The sequence below is a fragment of the Tachypleus tridentatus genome, chromosome 1 (genome assembly GCF_004210375.1).
Source record: "Tachypleus tridentatus isolate NWPU-2018 chromosome 1, ASM421037v1, whole genome shotgun sequence".
Classification (NCBI taxonomy): domain Eukaryota; kingdom Metazoa; phylum Arthropoda; class Merostomata; order Xiphosura; family Limulidae; genus Tachypleus; species Tachypleus tridentatus.
The window spans coordinates 148,209,227-148,230,263 of NC_134825.1; the positions used below are offsets into that span (position 1 = coordinate 148,209,227).

General features: G+C 29.9%; 1 protein-coding gene across 6 annotated transcripts in view; it reads left to right on the forward strand.

The window, feature by feature from the left end:
- LOC143226659 (protein vav-like) overlaps nucleotides 1–21,037 on the forward strand; it is a 98,668-nt gene that overhangs the window by 59,035 nt on the left and 18,596 nt on the right. For all 6 annotated transcript variants that reach the window (XM_076457908.1, XM_076457898.1, XM_076457925.1 and 3 more), the window contains 8 exons: nucleotides 219–328; nucleotides 4,434–4,535; nucleotides 5,402–5,433; nucleotides 7,313–7,489; nucleotides 11,838–11,947; nucleotides 12,132–12,194; nucleotides 17,130–17,245; nucleotides 19,264–19,380. In XM_076457908.1, coding sequence (XP_076314023.1) covers nucleotides 219–328; nucleotides 4,434–4,535; nucleotides 5,402–5,433; nucleotides 7,313–7,489; nucleotides 11,838–11,947; nucleotides 12,132–12,194; nucleotides 17,130–17,245; nucleotides 19,264–19,380 — 827 coding nt within the window. The remainder of the gene's footprint in view (nucleotides 1–218; nucleotides 329–4,433; nucleotides 4,536–5,401; nucleotides 5,434–7,312; nucleotides 7,490–11,837; nucleotides 11,948–12,131; nucleotides 12,195–17,129; nucleotides 17,246–19,263; nucleotides 19,381–21,037) is intronic.

A 21,037-nucleotide genomic window follows, 5' to 3' on the forward strand; every position in this document is an offset into this window, starting at 1 on the left:
GCAAGCTGTCTGTTACAAACTATCCCAGATCTGTTTCAAATACTTCTTCATGACAAAAATCTTGAAAAGTGGGGCTTATAGAGTTAATAATACAAATATTTATAGATTTTGTCATCAGCCTTAGTATTCCCTTGAAAGATTGTGTGGGTTTTGAGTGAGCATTTGTATAGAATTATAGTCATTAAACTTCACTTACTCTTACATATTTTCTTATTTAGTGGAGTTACTACTGGTATCTAGTACATCGACAAAACAAAACTGCATATACTATGTATTCAAAGACTGAAGAGATGAAGAGGAAATGGATAAGTGCAATTGAAAAGGCTCTGTAAGCTGGGTTTTTTCCCCTTTTTTCTGTATTATGTAGTATAAGAGCTGTTTAATGTTATTTTTAACTCTTATTGATAAAATTTGGTTATTTGAGTGAAGCATTTTTTAATAAACGTTCAACTTTTCTGTACATACTAATATATCTACAAGGTAATCTCATGAAATTTTATTTCATTCTTGAGCCAGATATTAACCTACACTAGAATATTCCCTGCCAATTCTACACATTCAGTCATTTGTAAGACAACTATTAACTCATCAGAATATTTTCTTAAGTACAACTTTTCTTGGTTACTCCATTTTGCAGAAACAATAGTATTGTTGTGGGCTATATTTAAAATATTTTATTTATATATTTATTTGCTAGAGAGAGTGACACAGTATATCTAGAAATTTCATGAAATCTGAGGCCTTTTTTATAATCTAGAAGTATTGAGTAGTATGTAGAAATAAATGAGTTATTCAGCAAGAGTTACATCTATTCATCAACAAGCCACCAATCTATTGGTGAGGAAATTCTGTAAGATTATAATTAAGTTAGGCATAATAATAAAAATAATGGTTTATAAGACTGAAAGCATTTTTATTTACATAAAATTTGAATGTTTTAAAACTCTTGTAAATAATTGTGTTTTGTGTCTTGTCAGTCATCTTCATCTTTGTTATTAGACTTTGTTTCCCACATCATGAATCCATTACTAAGTTAGGCACATATTAGTTTCAAAATTTCTGTTGAAATAGTGTTTATAAAAGTTACAGCTACTGGTTAGCATAGCCTGTAGAACATTTTAATTAAAGAAATAAACTAATTCATTATCTTTATGTGGGTTGGACTTGTTAATAGTTTTACCAAGTAATCCAAAAGAACATTTGCAACAGTGCATGTTATAGTATTATCCTATCATAAAATCACTGAGAATGACTGTTTCAGATTGAGAAAATGTTTAATGTTGTATTCAGTGTTATCAGTGAACGGTTCTCATTATTCAAAGAAGCCATTATACCACTGTGTGGAGTTAATTAGAAATACTGGAGTTGTTTTCAGATCATAGTACATACCTCAAAGAGTTTGAAAATCCTTTTGCAAAATAATTAACCATGCTCAGTGAGAGTTAGCAAAGTTCTGAATAGTCTCATCTTATGTAGTAGTTTTTATAAATGAAATAGGTAAAAATTACTAGATAGTTGTATAATTTCTTAGAAATTGATTGGGTATGTCAAGAACTATTTAATCATTGTTTTTGTTTTAGTAATAATTATAGTTTACTGTTGATGTATCTATTATAAATTATAGTTTACTGTAGATGTATCTATTATAAATTATAGTTTACTGTAGATGTATCTATTATTAATCATAGTTTACTGTTGATGTATCTATTATTAATTATAGTTTACTGTTGATGTATCTATTATTAATTATAGTTTACTGTTGATGTATCTATTATTAATTATAGTTTACTGTAGATGTATCTATCATTAATTATAGTTTGCTGTAGATGTATCTATTATTAATTATAGTTTACTGTAGATGTATCTAGTATTAATCATAGTTTACTGTAGATGTATCTATTATTAATTATAGTTTACTGTTGATGTATCTATTATTAATTATAGTTTACTGTAGATGTATCTATTATTAATCATAGTTTACTGTAGATGTATCTATTATTAATCATAGTTTACTGTTGATGTATCTATTATTACTTATAGTTTACTGTTGATGTATCTATTATTAATTATAGTTTACTGTAGATGTATCTATTATTAATTATAGTTTACTGTAGATGTATCTATTATTAATCATAGTTTACTGTTGATGTATCTATTATTAATTATAGTTTACTGTTGATGTATCTATTATTAATCATAGTTTACTGTTGATGCATCTATTATTAATTATAGTTTACTGTTGATGTATCTATTATTAATTATAGTTTACTGTTGATGTATCTATTATTAATCATAGTTTACTGTTGATGCATCTATTATTAATTATAGTTTACTGTTGATGTATCTATTATTAATCATAGTTTACTGTTGATGCATCTATTTTTAATCATAGTTTACTGTAGATGCATCTATTATTAATCATAGTTTACTGTAGATGTATCTATTATTAATTATAGTTTACTGTTGAGATATCTATTATTAATTATAGTTTACTGATATTGTTTTTATTCATAGTCATAGTTTACTGGTATTGCTTTTATTCATAGTCATAGTTTACTGATGATCATCTAATACATGTAATCATAGTTACTGATTCTGTATCTAACCAGTAAAGAAAAAACATTTCATTAAAAGAAATAAATATAGGAATGGCTAATGTCAATCCTTGAAAACAGTGCAAACAATATAGTAGGGATGGCATTTGCACTGTCTCTTCTTAATAGCACAAGCACACAATGTAGTAGAGTGCTAACAGATAAAAATAGGGTAAATTAAACTCAGTTGTGATTGAATAGTTATATATATTGCTATATTTGAAGGATTGACATTAGCCATCCCTACATTTACTTCTTTTTGTGAAAAGTTATTTTCTTTATTTGTTTGCTTATTTTTCATGCAGTATTTTAATAGTTGTAGGAAAGTTGTATTCAAAACTGCCCTAAATACAATGAAATTCCAACTACAATATTTATTGATGACTAGTAATTCCTGTTTTTCACCCTGTACTTAAGGTTTTTAAAGGAACACAAAATTCATGTAAGAAAGCTGATTTCAAGGATTAATTATAAATTAGTTACACTAGAATTATGAATTTTCTTTTAATTACTACTAATTATTAATCATACTTGTAAAAGCCAATACTCTATTTGAAACTATGACACCTCAGTGATGTTGGCTAACACCATTTTTTGGTTTTTCAGAAGAACAAGAAGTCCAAACTTCTTGCAATAATATTTACAGACATTCCCAAGACTTGTAATTAAATCATTACATGTTGTTATAAAAGAAAACACTTCATAGTATTGTGAAGGTCTGAATATCTATTCTGATGAGATATTCAGATAGATAGATTGAAAGATAACAAACATTTGGTTTTACTTGTTCGTGAGAAACTAATCTGGAAAACTCTTCACATCCCATTCTAGAAGCTGTGTTCCCAAAAAAACTCCATTTAACTCAGATAGGTGTGTCTGTTTCAATAAATCTTTATGCATACATTTTACACATCTTGTGTTAATGTTTTGTAGGTGATTATTCAGTAGCACTGTTCACAGTCTTTGAGACTTTGCACAATGTTCCTGTAACTTGGATTAGCTTTATAAATATAAAATAAAACATATTTGATAAAATAAAATTACCATCAAATACAAAGAAACAAAGCATGTACAATATAAATCTGTAGAAAATATTGAAAAGGTTTGGTATGAAATTTCCTTCATGGCTATTTCTTTGCCTTCACTGCATATTTGTTTGCCCTTGCTTGTCTGTTCATCTTGATCTTGTGAAAAGAATATCTCAAGATTGGATAGATGGAATTTAATCAAACTTCTAAAACATGCATTAGGCTACTCTGTTATACTCATAAATATGAAAATGTAGTAATTCTAAGATATGATTGAGCCTGGTAGAATGCCATGAAATTACAAATTATACATAGTAGCTGAGCCATGATCAAGTTTCATTCCTACCATACTATGTAGCTCTTAATGTACCCAAATAATTAAATTACATTTACTAAACAAAAAAAACAAACAAAAATCTACTGACTTTATAAGTAAGAACTAAAAACTTTAAAACTCTGGCACTTAGTTTAGCTTAGATATATACGAGATATAAATGTTAGTATAGAAGTAAGCATTTCTTGTGTAAATAAAACTTAATTTCACCAGATAATTTTTATTAAATCTAGTAGAGTGTAAGTATGTGGCTATTTCAAGGCAGAGGACCAACATCAAACTTCTGTGTAAGGTTGTTTGATGCATCAGTGTCTTTATGTTCTGTTTGTGTGAAATTTTCATGCAGAAAAGTGTAGTAAAACAGATTGCTGGATTTTATTGTTCCAAATACATTCAGTAAGTGTGCTTTCTACTATTTTAAATCTGCTGTAAAATCATTCCTTAAGTGTCTTGCTTTTTTTTCTTTCTTTTACTCAGTGATAATGACTCACCAGCTGCCACAAGACTCACAGACCACAAGTTCAACATGTATACATTCGATAAACCATCAAATTGCATGGATTGTGGGAAACTTCTGAGGTGCATTGTATGCCTATAACTTGTAATTATATAGACATTACTGAAACAATTTTGTTTTGAATTCATAAAGAAAGTAGTTGGGAATTATTGTAATAGATATTAAAGGCTTGTTAGAATATTTAGTGAATTTATTGTGAATTTTTGTTTTGATAGTCATAAATTATCATGAATTGTTTTTTGGAGATATTTCATTCATCAATCAGTTAAAGCCTAACATTTTTCCTTAACAGATTTATTTTCCTAATATTGTTTATTAAAACTATATTGCAGATTTAATATGAAGTAACTTGGATTAAAATAATATAGACACAAAATAAGCAGCTCATTCAAGCTCTGCTAGAAAGATGCATACTTAGTGAAACATTGAATATGTATTTTAGTTTCAATTGAACTTGAAAACATGTGGTATTAAAAAAAACCACAGAACACAATTGGAGTTTATTTTAGGACCTTTATTCACTGAATCTGAATACAGCTATAATTAATATTTGCTAACAATACATTCTTAGCTATAATTCTTGGAACATGCATCTACCTTTTCAGGCAAAATTGTCTGAAATCTCATAACATTTGTAGGCATGCTAATGCACTTACAAGTCTGTACAGTAAAAGCATCAGATTAAGAAATTGTTACAAGTTTCTTTGTTTACTTTTAAATGTTAGTTTTTCAGTCTAGTTTTGTTGTGGATGAAAGAAAGTATCTGTGAATTTATGTTCACTTTATGAAAAGTTTTAAACAGGATGTTTAATGTGTTAATAAAAGAAGAGGACATTCATGCAAATATTACATTTTTATTATTGTATGTAAAGATAAATTATTTTTTAAAGAAAAAACTGAAAATTTACAAGAGTTTTTACTTTTCCAGAGGAATATTTTATCAAGGATATAAATGTGCAAGTAAGTGAATGTTTTTTTTTGTAATTGAAATAAATTAATTCTAGAAAAGTTCCCTTTTCGAAAAGTTTTAAGTTAGTAGACTTATGACAGCATCTTCCAAACATTTTCAACCACAGAACTTTTAAGAAATGAAGCAGCATGCCTCAAATAAATATTTATTTCCAACATATGTAAGTCCATAAAACAAATAGCTCTCATCATAATTATGTTTCTTATTGTTTGCTGCTAATTCAGTTGGTTTAGATGAGAGTTGCATCATTTTGAAAAGGTAATATTCCTATTTTTGTTTTTTATAGCAAACCTTCAGCTGCAGTTGGTATATCAGAAGATCTTATATTTCTCTTTAAAGTTCCTTCTTTCAGCTACTGATCCATAGAATAAGCACTTGAAATCACTGTAATTTTGTAATGTTGGAAAATATTCACAAATTCGCGACTGGTTTATTGTTTTCTCAAAACATTGCAACAGATTACACTATGCAACAAAATTTTGACTTTGTCTTGTTCCTGGGCAGAAAGTGTTATTTCCCAATTGTTATGCCTAAAGTAAATGGAAAAGACATACGTTTCTCTTCAAACTTTGCTTTTGTGATCTGGGAGCATATAAAGAATACATGATGGAAGACAATATTTGAGGGCTGATACGTGAAAGTGATTTACATTACAGTTGCAAACCTCGAAAAGCTACTCACTTCTAAACATTTTTGTTCCTTTTCGTATAACTTTAGTATAAATACATGTAAATCTTGATTCATATGTTGTTTTATTCAGACCTTATGTAAATGAAAATGTGCAAATTTGCCTGTTTTTACATAGAAAATTGGTTAATTTCTAAATTTCATTATCCAGGTCACAAAAGCAAAGTTTGAAGGGAATAATGGCCATTTTCTGTACTTTTACAACATAAGCAATTAAGAAATAACATGTACTATCCAGGAACAAAATTTGTGTTACATAGTGTTATCATTTGTGACTAACTTATAAGGGACTCATCAGTTAGGCTTCACCAGTAAATGAAATAGCCAAAGACAAAGGTAAAAGAGGGAGGTATGATTTATAGACCGATAAGATTTTAAGCCATATCTATACCTCGCCTGCTTCTTCATTCTAACTACACAAAATTTTCTCAAGAGCCCCTGAATATATTGTACAGACCCTAAGAGTTCTGCAAAACACAGTTTTTAGAAATGCTGACTTACGACATTAATATCTTTGGTTCAATTTCCCATGATGGATATAACAGATGTCCCATAACAGCTTTGATTTGAAACAGAATCCTAATAAAATATTAAGGAGATTTTGGTGTAAAGGACTCTGTCTTTGAAGTCTCGTGGTGGGTTTCCTAAAATATAGGGTTTGAGAGTGCAAATAGCCCATTCTGTATTTTTACACTAAATAAACAACAAAGAAACATAAAATAATTTTAAAACAAGCAACACAAAAAGAAGAAATGTTATTAAAAAGTATTGAAATCACTCTTTGTTTATTCATTTGATCTTTCTGATTTGAATTGTGTGGTAATTTAATTGTATGTGTAATTTGTATTTTTTCTTTAATTTTTTTGCAAACTATTGTGTCAGAGATATTTATATAATGTATCTATTAGGGTTTTGTAGGTCTGGTTATCTGCTTGCATAATATTTGTACCCTTCTTCTGCTCTCATATAGTATTTGATATGAATATTTTCATACATATTAGCACAGTTTGGGATATTTAGATGGTTGAATATTAACCCATAACTGGAGTTGGTTTATTAGCCTAAAAAGTGATAAAAGGGTTTGTATATATTTGATTTTCATTTAAGATACCCCATATTCTTAAGAGGGTTATTATATTTGTGTTTGTGTTTTAATTTTATGTATTTGCATATATATTTTAGCATGTGGTATAGGTGTACACAAGGACTGTATAGCCACTGTTCGTTCCTGTGGTGCCCCCACTTTGCCACCACGCCCAGTATTAAATGCTCATGCTAGTTCAATGTCTTCTATTCCATCACTTGAAGAGCGTGGGAATCCTTTTGAAAATTTCCAAAGTACTCATAAACCTTTTATAGGTAGGTGAAGGAATTTGTTTTTCAAAAACATACCTCTCTACAAAAACAATCCTTTCACATGAGGCTTGTGTAACTTGCAGAAAATGTCATAAATTTCTCCTGTGCAGCAATACATGTGTCAACTCTGAAATTTCTTCAAGTGTCCTCTCAAAAATTGGTAAGATTTTGTTAAAGATCTTAAGTGCCATGAACACAGAATGTGAGCTAATTGTTTTAATTGAAATATGTTATTTACCTATTATAGTTATTTCTTCTCAAACTGTTAATAAACTGAGTGCAATGGGATTTTCTTTTTAAGTATAAAAATACTTTTGTTCATCTCATAGTTTTAATACTTCCTTTGCATAATCTATAGAACTTCCTAAATGAATATCAAAAGTACTTTAAGGTAAATGTTTATATTTTAATTTCCATTCTCTCTGCCTTATTACTAACTCTAGTTATCATCAACCAACAATGCAATAAAACAATGAAAATTAGGAAATAGGGAAAAAAAAATACACATTTATTTTTTATAGAATATCTTTAGAGACTTTCCTTTAGTTAAATTCAGACTTTAAGGTATTTTAACAGGTAGTTAATTTTTAATGTTTTATTTTCCTTTATTGATTACATTGTAAAATGGCTTTTTCTAATTAATATACACATGTTTATGCAACATCTATATGTAGACTACAAAGCTCAAACACATCTGTTGAAGGTGATTATAGCACCTGCCAGAGGATTATAACATTCATTACTTGTTTTGAATCTATTAATTCAGACAACTTTGAAATGCCCAAGTCAAAATCTTGGAGTTTAGACATACCTCAACTGCCATTGTATTATTGAAGATACAGAATGCCAGTAGAGAATTTTCATTGGTCACGTAACAATACATCTGATGTTTTAAGGAGGTTTCTTTTGAAATAAAGGACTTTAAGTAATGTAAAAAGCTTCAAATTATAAAATATGTTATAATATTAATTTAATTAACATAAACAGTAAAGGTGTTTAATTAAATTTTGAATGTAACATGGTGATTTGTCGTGTAAAATGTTTAAAAGGGTACCCATGGTTAAAAGGTTTATCAAATTTGAATGTGACACAGCCATTTGCTCAGAAAAGTGTTTAGAGGGGTATTCATTCAAAAGAGTTAAAGAAATTTTTATCTATACAAACTTGAGTGATGTAGGTAATATGAAGAACAACATTATATAGTAGGTTGCTATATGTGTACATGTTGTGTTAAAATAAAGTGGAATGTTGTTGTTCTTTAACTTACCATGTTAACTCTGTAGTTCTCTGACTACTCTCATTTAATTGAACGCATACTACCGGATACTGTAGCATGTGTGGGTTTGAATCTCAATTGCACCATACATGCTTATCCTTTTAGCTGTGGGGGCAATATAATGTGACGGTCAATCCTACTATTCATTGGTTAAAGAGTAGCCCAAGAGTTGGCAGTGGGTGGTGATGACTAGCTGCCTTCCCTCTAGTCTTGTACTGCTTAATTAGGAATGGCTAGTGCAGATAGCCCTTGTGTAACTTTGCACAAAATTCAAAAACAAAACAATACTGTAGCATAACATTAGTTGTGGATTAACATAGTTTCTTGTACAACTGGTAACTAACTGCATTAATAATTAAGTATTCATTCATCAGTTCCAGTCATCCTCTCTCTTTAAACGCCCTAGAAATTAAAGCTATTGAAGTATTGTAATCGTGAAATTTAAAAATGACAGCTCCTTTTAGCTTCACACACAACTTTGTTTTCCATTTGGAAAACTATTGACAGTTTGTCTGAGTTCTGACTGCCTATGTTGGAACTCACAGAAGCATAACAAGGCTTTGCTTTGAATAGGTGAAAGTACATAAGGTTTATAAATAATTAAAAACATATGTCAATGTGTGATAACTTATTTTTATAAGGAAGTGGTAATTAGCAAATAAGGTCCACTACTCAGACTGTATTTTGCAGGAAATAGCTTTGTTCCAATCAGCTTTAAGGAAAATTAACAATGAAAATTATTTCCAGCAACCAATTTATCTGTGTATTCTTGGGGTTGATGAATTTTTTGTTCTAACTGTGGCAGTGAAGTTGACATTAAGTCTGAAATATCAATACAAAAGATAAAAGCAACAATAAAGACAGCTGTTTTATTTATAAAAGTGGGGGAGTTGTTTATATGTTACTTGTAGAAATAATGAGACCCTGTATCAGGAAACTTGTTTACTTAGCACAGACATAGTAACAAAATGTAAAGATGATTTATTTATCATTCGTCCTTGAACATAATACAAAACACATTGTGGAATCAAATGCAACATATAAAAACTGCTTTAAGAACCAGATCAAGACAGAAACAAAAGTGGGAGAACTCATAAATTTAATTCTTCAGAATTTGACTTGTTGTAACTGGGAACGTCATACAAAAAACATTGTGGAATCAAATGCAACATATAAAAACTGCTTTAAGAACCAGATCAAGACAGAAACAAAAGTGGGAGAACTCATAAATTTAATTCTTCAGAATTTGTCTTGTTATAACTGGGAACGTCATACAAAAAACATTGTGGAATTAAATGCAACATATAAAAACTACTTTAAGAACCAGATCATGACAGAAACAAAAGTGGGAGAACTCATAAATTTAATTCTTTAGAATTTGACTTGTTATAACTGGGAACATTACTTATTTATTTTTAGTGTGTTATATTCCTTTTTTCTGTTTTTTTTCACAACCTTTGAAATTATATGCTGGCATTATGGTTACCTTTGATGACTAAATAACATTATTTTTTGTGTTGAGTTTGAACTATTTCATATTCCACATGCTGTTTCATTTGACTGTAAAACTGACTTAAAATTTAATTGTGTTGTTTACTCATGCATGTATATATGTTGTATAAATGTGTGTGCGTATATCATTGTCATTTATGTTTTCACATTTTTAATCCATCACTAGACACTGGTATACATATTTTACAATGTTACAACAGTGCTCTTTCACAAATCCAGGTTCCTGTTTAATGTTCCATGTTTTTTAATTATATGTTATAAATATGAACTTGTCATATAAGTCTGAAGAAGTCTGTATTGTAACAGTCACAGGTTTGCTTACAGAGAAAAATAAAACTGTTAACATGTTCATTTGCCATGTACCCAATTGGTGGGACACATATTACAAATGGTTTCAGTGAACTAGTTAAACATACTATATTTACTTATATAAATATGAGACATCTGGGTTAACTGAAAAAAGAAAACTGTGGCTTGCAATTGGGTAAGACTCATTAGTACTACTGTTAGCAACTAATGTGATAATACTTAGAGAAACATATTTACTTGCTTATGAAGATTCTGTTGTGCATGACTGTTTTGAACACTTTGTAGTCAGTGATATTTAATTTTGTATCCATATTAAGGTTTGATTTATATTCTACTTTTGACTCTGTAAATTTCCAAATAATTCAAATGCCACTGCTGGAGAGGAGACAGGTATGTGGTGGTACAGCTCATTTTATTGTGTGAAGTATACATGTACCCTCTTTAGGTACTGTGAAGAGAGCATAAGATGTATATAACTTTGAAAACATATATCAGTGTTTGATGATTTATTTTTGATAAGGAGAGTGGTAATTTGCAAATAAAGTCCACTATTGAGACTGTATTATGCAGGCATACTAAATAAAATAGTTGTTTTCCTTTTGTAGCTTAGACAGGAGAATTTTTTATTTGCCAATAACTTTAAAACATCCAAAACATAAGCATGTTTTGGCACAAATATAGGATTTAAAAATTTCAGTGTATGCTGTGAAACTTAGCTAAAATGCTTTTATCCTTGTCATGCATTGTGACATGCACTATCTTGTGAATGAATGTAGACATAAATATGTTATCTAGCTTTTAGCAGTGCTCTTAACCTGTGAAAAGGTTTGTTTATGGAATATATGTGACTTGAGGGAGACAATCATGTTTCTTTCGATATCTTGGGTAGGTATCTTAGTTATTACTGAAAATTTGTAAAGAACCCATTGAGTCTTAAGGTTCCATCCAGCTCTCTCCTGTTCAAATTTGTGTAATAGATAATTACTTGTTTTTCCATTGTCATTCATTTTCTTCACTTCAGTTATGAAGAAAACTCAGTTAATTGTAACATTTTTTGTATTTTTTTAGTTATTGCAGTCACTATTCTTATTTCTGAAGTAGTTAACACATAAGAGAATACCATATCTTTAATTACTAGTGTAGTTAACACATCAGAGAATACCATATCATTAATTACTAGTTTAATTATTCCTCATAATTTTTATAAGTAAAAATAATGCCTTATAATAATACCAATAATAATTCTTATTTTAGCAATAGTCAGAGCAGTGAGATCCTTTCGAGGAGATGTAACAGGTTCCTTATCATTTGACTGTGATGATATAATTCATGTGTACAAGAAAGCTAATCATCTTTGGTGGGAGGTAAGAATCTTTCTCTTGCATTTTATTTCAAGTACTAGTTTGTGTTTTTCAAAATACATTTAACCTTTAATGGACAGGAAATAGCAGTTTAAGGTAATGTATATAAATAACTCACTGTTTAAATATGTTTATAGCTCTGCATCAAGGATGAAATTATAAATTCTTATTAAACTTTATTTCTAAGGGTCGTAACCAGCGGACAGGAGAGGAGGGTATTTTTCCTGTAGACTGTGTCATGAATCAACATGTGAGTTTTTTTTCAGAACAGAACAATAGCTTCTATAAATGTAAATTTAGCATGTATCATTTCTGTTTTTTGTAGGTGCTCTAAGAAATTGTGACTAAAAGTAAAAATGGCAAATGAATGTAACATTGTTAAATAAAAAGGTGTAATAGCTTCCAATGGTTTAAATTCTAGCCCTTGATTTTATATTTCTTCAGTGAAACATGAACATATAAAATCAGACAGAATTATCAAACTTGTTAAAAAGAGATATTGACACCTGAAACAGAAAACATGGAAAAATTAAAAAGAAAAAGAAACAAAATACTCAGAAGTGTTTTTTAGAATTGTTTCTTTCCAAAAAGACCGACATCTAAGAGATATCTCAGAAGTGTTTTCAGAATTGTTTCTTTCCAAAAACGATTGATATTTAAGAGATCCATTTTATTTGATTGTATGTACATTCCATAATACTTACTGTAGTATTTATGTACCATATATAATTGTATTTAGTTTCATATTTTTATATTTTATAGCCTGACTTATGTTTCTTTTATCCTCAGATGACTTGATGTTATTGTTCCTTCATTTACTGATTTATTCAACTGTATGTGGATGTCAAAGTGTGTTTGTCATGATCTTTTATAGAGTTGCATTGAAAATTTAATTAACAGGCATCCTTTTCCACAGATGTCATGAGTTATATTCAAAATTTGATTAAGTTACTTTATCATGTTATCTGAATAAACTTTGCATTAGAATGTAACTAATGATCCACATTTTAATATTATTTAAATTTTAAGTTCCTAAGTTTATAAGACTAACAAACATATTAAATTTCTTTAGTATGAAAATTGTGACATTTACTCTAAGCATCCTATTTTTTCTTATTTACCACTCTAATAAGCAGTATGAAATTTAATGTAAATTACTCATTATAATGTTGTCATTGCTCAGGCACAGCAAGCAAAATTTTTATAGCCTTCAATCTTTGTTTACAGGACTACAAAATAAAAATCAGACCATTTTTGCTCTGCTCACCTGTCACATTCTCTCTTTCAGAAAGTTCCAATGATTTTCTCTGATGTTTAATACCACATTATTTATAGTTACCAGAAAACCAAAGGTTTAGTCTATCAAATGACATGTTAAAATATGTTTTCTGTACAGAGGATAGCCCATTTTGCTTCCAGTTTAAACTTTACTCCCATTGTAAACATAGACAGGCTTGGCTAAATTTTTAATGGCTCTTGTCGTATTGTTAGAAAGCCAGTAAAACTGTGATATGTGAAGAACATTGTCTACTTTTTGCATGCTGTTATTCTGCCCATTATGCAATTAAATAAAAATTATTTGGTGCTGTTGTATGATTAATATATAAAATATAGGGGTGAGTTTCATCAACAGATAACAGCAAACAAATAAAAAAAGAAGACACAAATAAGTATTGTATTTTTTGTTTTTCACGTGCATTCTTTATTATTATAAAAGCACCTAGAATGTAAAAACAAGAAACATTGCTCTTGGAGCAATCAACACCTTAATTACATATATGCATGGATGAATTTTTAGAAAAAATAATCAATCAGAAAATCTGATTTATGGTTTAGAAATTACTTAATGTTTATAGAAGGCAGAAATAATTAACTTACTGTATGGCAACATATAATGAATGTCAGTAGACAACATTAACACAAAAGTTGCGATCCAGTATCTGGTGGTATCAGCCGTAATGAACAGAAAAAAAATTTAGGAGCCATATAGTTATCAGCTGTAGTGAATGGGTAGAAGTAACATCACTCGCTCCAAAAGTTTTTTATATTTAAAAACAATTTCAACTATAACAAGCCATTTGCTCCAATTTATTCTGTGGATTATATCTAATGTTAATTGAGTATGTCATAGCCCTTTCTACATCCAGTGTATGTTTTTTTCTCCATGTAATATCATGCTTATTCATAAGCTAGTATAAAAGCCTACCAAATTTGATTCCTCCAGTATGTATTTTCAACTTTGCTTCCTGTAAAGAGACATAAGAAAGGTAAAGGGTATTTTTGCTTTGGAAAGCCACAGCTTGTCATGAGAAATACCTCCTTTACTTGAAGAGTGTTGCACCAAACATGTTCACCCTTTCAGCTGTGGAGGCATTATAACCTAACAGTGAATCTCACTGTTTGTTGGTAAAAGAATAGCCCAAGAGTTGGTGGTGGGTGGTTATGACTAGCTGTCTTCTCTCTAGTTTTACACTGCTAAATTAGGGACGGCTAGTGCAGATAGCCCTCGTGTAGCTTTGCACGAAATTCAATATAACTCTTCCCAGCATTGATTCTTCATTATCTTTTAATCACATCAGTTGCATTATAGCAATGGTTCTGTGAAAATCACATTTGTTGTAAAACAATCATTCTTAAAAAGAACTTATATTAGTATTTCAGTTGGTTGTAAATAAATCCTTGGCATAAAAACTTCTTCCTTGAAAGGTTTTTATGCAGCTGAAAAAAATGCTAATTTAGAAGCTCTTTATGCCTATATTGCTGATTGAATAGAAAGGGTAGAACCAGACTTGTTTGGCTCGCAAAATTTGGAGAAATTGAGCATGTCCAACTGACCTACTGACAGGTGTTTAACTCTTATGATTATGATAATGTATCATATATTTTTCATACGTATGAAAATATTAGCTTATAAAGTGTAATACTGTTGTAATAACCAATTTTTATTATTTTTTACTTTAAAGGAAATTTCAGCAGTAATTATATCATTTTAGAGTGAGCTATTAAGTTTTTCAAGTGCTTCATGTATGACCTTAGACTCATTATATTTTTAACTGTTAGAATGCTGTATGTCTGAAACAACTGTAAGCTATGAATAAAGTTACTTCACGTTTTTAATATATTTTAGTTTTGTAATATCGTGTATTTTATTTATTTTGAATAATATTTTAGGTTAATATAACTTAAGTTTAAGAGTCGTTTATGTATTAACCCTCTAATTACAGGTAAACCCTATACTGTACGTGCCATATATTTTACTTTGTATCATTCAAAATATAATTAAACAATTTTACAATCAATGTAAACCAAATTAACATTAAGATTTATATTATAGTTTAAAGTTTTATATCAAAGTTTTAATTCATTTATTTCAAAAGAAACCTTAAAGAAAAACTCTTCAACATCAGTTTGATGCACAACTTCATGAATTTCACGTTTGTAACTCGAAAATGACTAATGAACCTTTTATATAAATAAAGAGTAAATGTTAATTTTGATATTCACACATTTTTAATATTCACACATTCTTCATTTTTGGAACTCTTTATGGATGTCATGCACATTTTGTACGAATAGTTTCAATTTCTCATCCAGTTATACTTCAGGTAGTTGTTTTTAACCAGTGGAAAGACTGAATTTTAAAATAGTATCTTCCAACATTTAGTCTAAAATTGGCACTTAGAATTCTATAGGGAATTTGTTGCTTCTTTTGTTATCATGAGGGCTTTAGGATTTTTTCTCAGCTATAAGTATGTTAGACAATTTTGTTTGTTTTAATTTTCTGTATTAATTCTCAACACTGTTAGTACTCTTTTAAAGTCGTTATAGGTTTGATACTACTAATTTTTCATATAGTAGATTTATTTTCACAAAATTTGGCAGTCCATCAGTAAATATTATAAATCATTCACATACAGTCATATTTTTTAGTTAAGTTTTTAAAATGAACTAAAAAAAATTTCTACATGAAAACATTGAGTATGTGTTTAGAATAGTTTGTGTATAAAGTGATTTTCATGTTAAGAATAAAAATACTTTTCTTCATTTCAAATATTTCTAATTTCATTTGTTTAATCTCTAATACCTTCTAAATACATTTCAAATGTTTGTTTTCACTGAAACTTTGTTTTATCTGTTAATTTCTTTACCCTGACTGTACATGGTTGGTCAGTTTGACTGACCTCATAACCAGAAAAAAAAGGAAAATTCAATTAAATTTGAATTACCCTTTTTTTACTTTTTAGAATAACTTCTGATTGTAACATGAAACTACATTCATTTGTCCCAACTATAACTATATATATCTATTTGTAATTAACTTTTATTGTTCTCTGTACTGTGTCTTACCACTGTTTATGCCATTGCAAGGTTGCAAACACGTGAGGAATGAGTAACAGTTATATTACTCACAAGCTGCTCACATGCATGCCTACTAAAACATTTTTATTACATTATTTATTTGACCTCATCTAATCTTAACTAGCCTAAAGAGATCCCTATACTTACAGTTCAGTTACTTTTATAATAACAAATGAAGAATAAACATGAAAACCAAGAAATAAAGTACTTACCCAACTATTTTTTTTCTACTTTTTATGCTAATGGTCGTTGTGTATTGTATATTTTCTAATTAATTAATTAATTAATGCACCAAATAAAATGGAATAATAACATGTAAAGAAGCAGACAAAATCAGAGTTTGTCTGGCTTTCTCACTATGTGACGAGCCATTAGAAATTCATTCAAGCTAATTGTTTTTCCTGTGGGATCATATATTTTGTCTAAAGTAGAAATGAACAATTTTCTATTCAGAACATAATATAATATAATATTTCAATTGATAGATGAAAAACAATTTCTATTTCTATTGGATTTCTATTGGTTTCAGACAATTTAGAATATTTTCTGTTTGATGGCTCTGTGACCAAACAAGGTTGATGACTATAAAGGTTGTGGTTTGTCTTAGAAATCACATTTTAGCAGTAATTAATTTACATTTAAGTTTGCAATTATTAGATGAATAATGGATGAAATAGAAAAGATGGCACATCTGCAGAAAATGCCACTTTTTGACACTTTGGGGAATTTTTAAATATTGCCTTATAAAATTAAGAACTTAATGTGTATACTATTAAAATATGAATTATTAGCAACAAGTTTTTTTGTTGTTGTTTTGCATATTAAGAGTTCAAAGCGAGCATCATATGAAGACCCTACTCCACACTGGAAAGTTCATCAGGCTCGCCATCAAGCTACACCTCACGAAAGTTATGTCAACTTAAACCTAGAGGAACAAGCTTGGTAAGTATTTTTATTCTTAATATCTTTAGCTCTAATTTATGTGTGCATGCACCATTGAACATCTTTAACTGAAACCACTACATGGCTTCTAATGAATTGAGGCAAATTTCACAGTATTTACACAATGTACAAGTTCCCAGTAGTTCTCTATGATATTTAATACCATATTGTTTGTCAGTTTGTGATTTCAGCATTTTTGCCTCATGATAATGTAGGGCCATGCTTCTATATTGAGGTCTATGATAATGAAAAAAATTGCAATTTTATCCACCAAATAAGAGAAATTTTAAAACATGAATACATATTTTTTCCCTGATAATAAAGTATTTGTACAGGAGGAGTATTTTCTTCAGAATTGCATCCTAGCTTTGCTTGACAGCTGAAGACATGCAGTTATTTCTTGTTGACTCAATAAACATTTGAATATGCTGCCTCCTTGCATTATTCCTGGTTTGCTCTTACCTCTTTTGAATTCTTTGCTTATTTAACTTTACTTGGAATGAGATATGAAAATTTGATCAATTATTCGTTTTTTGGCATACACCCTTGTGCAAATTAATTGAAACAAATGGTTATTTTACAATATTTTCAGCATGCCAGCTGGTGTAGGCTTGCTGAACCTGCTGATTTCCTTTAATAGTCATTTTTTCACACAGATGGCATCATTGGCTGTATTTTCTAGTACGGTTGATCTATTTTTGGGATATATGACGAAATTTTGAGGAATATTACGTCATTTGAAATTGTGTTAGAAGGGCAAGGAGACCAGTCAAAAAACAACTTCTTACCAACTCAATGAAGAAAAATGGTATCAGTGGGGTCTGAAATACAAGAACTGGACGCAATAACAATGGAGGAAGGTGTTATTCAGTGACGAGACTTATTTCTTCGTACTGGGTCAAAGAAGTCTGCATGTTCGCAGATCTCCATGTAAGAAACTTCGAGAATCTCACATCAATCAGTTTGTAAAACATCCCTTGAAGAAGATGTTTTGAGTCTTTTTCAGCTACTATGTCATTGGAGGCTTACATATTGTAAAAGGTATAATGCAAGGACCACAGTACATTGAAGTTTTGCAGAGAAGAGTCGTTCCAGAATTGAAAAAGAGATTTCCGGATGGATCTGGCATTTTTCAGCAAGATCTGACTCCATGCCACACATCGAAACTTGTAAAGAATTTTATGACTACAATGAGAATAAAGGTGCTGGACTAGTCTGGAAACTCTCTGGACTTAAATCCTATTGAAAATCTTTGGGCGATTTGTAAAGAAAGACTTTGGGGAAAAGACTGTACTACAAAAGATAAGCTAATTGAGGCCATAATTGAGGTGTGGTACCTCAAATTAGTAAAGATCGAAGTCAACTCGTGAACTCGATGCCAAAGCGGATTAATGATCTTCTGAAAAATAAAGGCAGTCATATCATGTATTAATTTGTGAGTAATTTGTGGATTCTCAGAAATTAATGCAAACAATTGAAAAAATCGTAATTTTCCATCTTGTTTCAATTAATTTGCACAAGGGTGTACAACGTATTTTTCCACATAAAACATTGATTTGTGCGTAAGTCAGAGGGGCATTATTACAATAAACTATTCATATATTGAGCAATTACAAGTATTCTCATTTAAATCATATTTATTCAGGTTAAGTTGAAAGTGTTTGGAAACTGATTGGACTGTAAAGAGTATGGTCACCATGTATGTTTACTGTATTTATTATAACCTTGAGATATGATTGTTTGAAACACCTTATAGGAATTGTAAAATGTGTAAAAGATGAGTAGAAATTGTATGTTACTTAATGGAAATTAAATTACATCTTGAGTGTACATTTGAGATCAAAGACGTCTGGAAGAAGAAACTTGGAAATAATTTTTGTTATTCTGTGTATCCTGAATTATTACCTTGTTTGCATATAAATGTGAACCACAGGTTCATAATCTTTATAAATGTTTAACAGGAGACACAACAGAGTAATTGCACATACTTTAAGGATAACTGTCTTTTGTTATTCCAGGTTTGCTGGAACTATGGACAGAGATACTGCTTCTGTTCGTCTGGAGAACTTACCAAGTGGAACTTTTCTATTGAGAGTGAGTCCCAAACAAAATGGTGGATATGCCATAAGTCTCAAGTGAGTACTTGATGAATGTACAAGTTGTTTTTTATTAGCTCTCTTGCTCTAAAATTGTACAGGTAATGTTATTTCTATGTTTAGTTGCAAATTAACATTACATATAAAGTTCTAGTGTCCTTTTTTGAGACTTAAATCCTAACAACTTGATGCTGTTTAATCCATCTGTAATAAACAGACACCTGCTCTAAAGGAATGTCAATTTTTAATAATCAAACCTGAGAAAAGGGATACAAAATTGGCATTGACCTGCCCTTTGCAGTGTTTAAGGAAGAAACATTGTTACACATCTGAACTTCTGCATAGAATGTGGACGGTCTCTCTTGAATAGCTACATAGGTTGTTTTCTTAGGGAATTATCTGGAATGGACAACTCATTCTAGTAGGATTTATATCTGGGATTTAAATGAATAATTTACATACATGTAAAGAGAGAGAGAAAGAAACATACTTAAAATATTGCATAGATTATTAGTATTTATCTTAAACCAGTGAACTTCTTTGGTATGTTTAAATGATTTAATACACAAATTATTTAATAATAATAATCAGGTTTATGCCGTGAATTTTCGTTTGTGTTGATAGAAGAAATATTAAAATATTAGTATTTACATGCTATTTCTTTCTAGTAGTTACACTTACTGTAGTTATGCTTGTGAACTATTAGTGTCTTAAAAAGTCTTATTATATACTGTAGATAGAGTGTTGCTACACTTTATATGCAACCTTTCTTCTTTATTCATGCCTTAAGTCTTGTACTCCCTCTACTGGAATGAAATGATTTCAACAAGTCTTATGCAAGGCATCATATGTCACCTAGCCATCAATAGGAGCATGAAATACATGATGCATGTGACTCCTAGCATATACTTCTGTCAGACTACCATTCCTCATTTGGCAGTTTATTATGGTTACATTATTATTAACAATTTCAATTTTTGGTTGACTCCTCTTGAATGTTAATTCTGAAGTTTTTGTTACCATTTCAGGGTCACATGCCTCTGGTGCGGGTGATGTGATGGGAGATTTATCAGCATATTTGTTGGGAGATTGAATGTTACGTTAGTCAGCCTCTATCTTTGGACTTCATCCCACTTTCTCTCAAACATGCTGAGTCTGTTCAAGCTAATAAGGACTTGGATCACTCATTTTCAACTCCTGATTTAGCTATTCCTTCCATACATTTTAGGATTCAGTTAAGACTTAATACAGTCTTTTTTTGAGTTAATTTCTCAGTTATGTTATACTTTATCCCTTACCTTTATTTCCTATGAACCATATCCTTACTACAAGACCAATCTTCACCTCTGTATTTGGTTTCTGCCCCATCCCCAGGCCAATTTTCATCATCAGTTGCATCCTTTCAAGTTTTGTCAGAAGTATTCATGATCTCATTTCTTTTCCAACCTCCCATGTCTACTATACTCATTTCCTTCCTATGTTTCGGGATCCAATGACTGGCCAGTATCTGTTAGAAGCAGTTCAGGACATACTATCACAGCAGGCTATTGGATCTGCTCAATATACATCATCAAACAAGTTTTTATTTCAGACTCTTTGTTGTTCTCAAGAAAACCAAAAATTGGAGGCCTGTCATCAGTTTTTTTCCACCTCAGTTGACTCATTTAACTGCACTATTTTACTGTGGAATCATTTC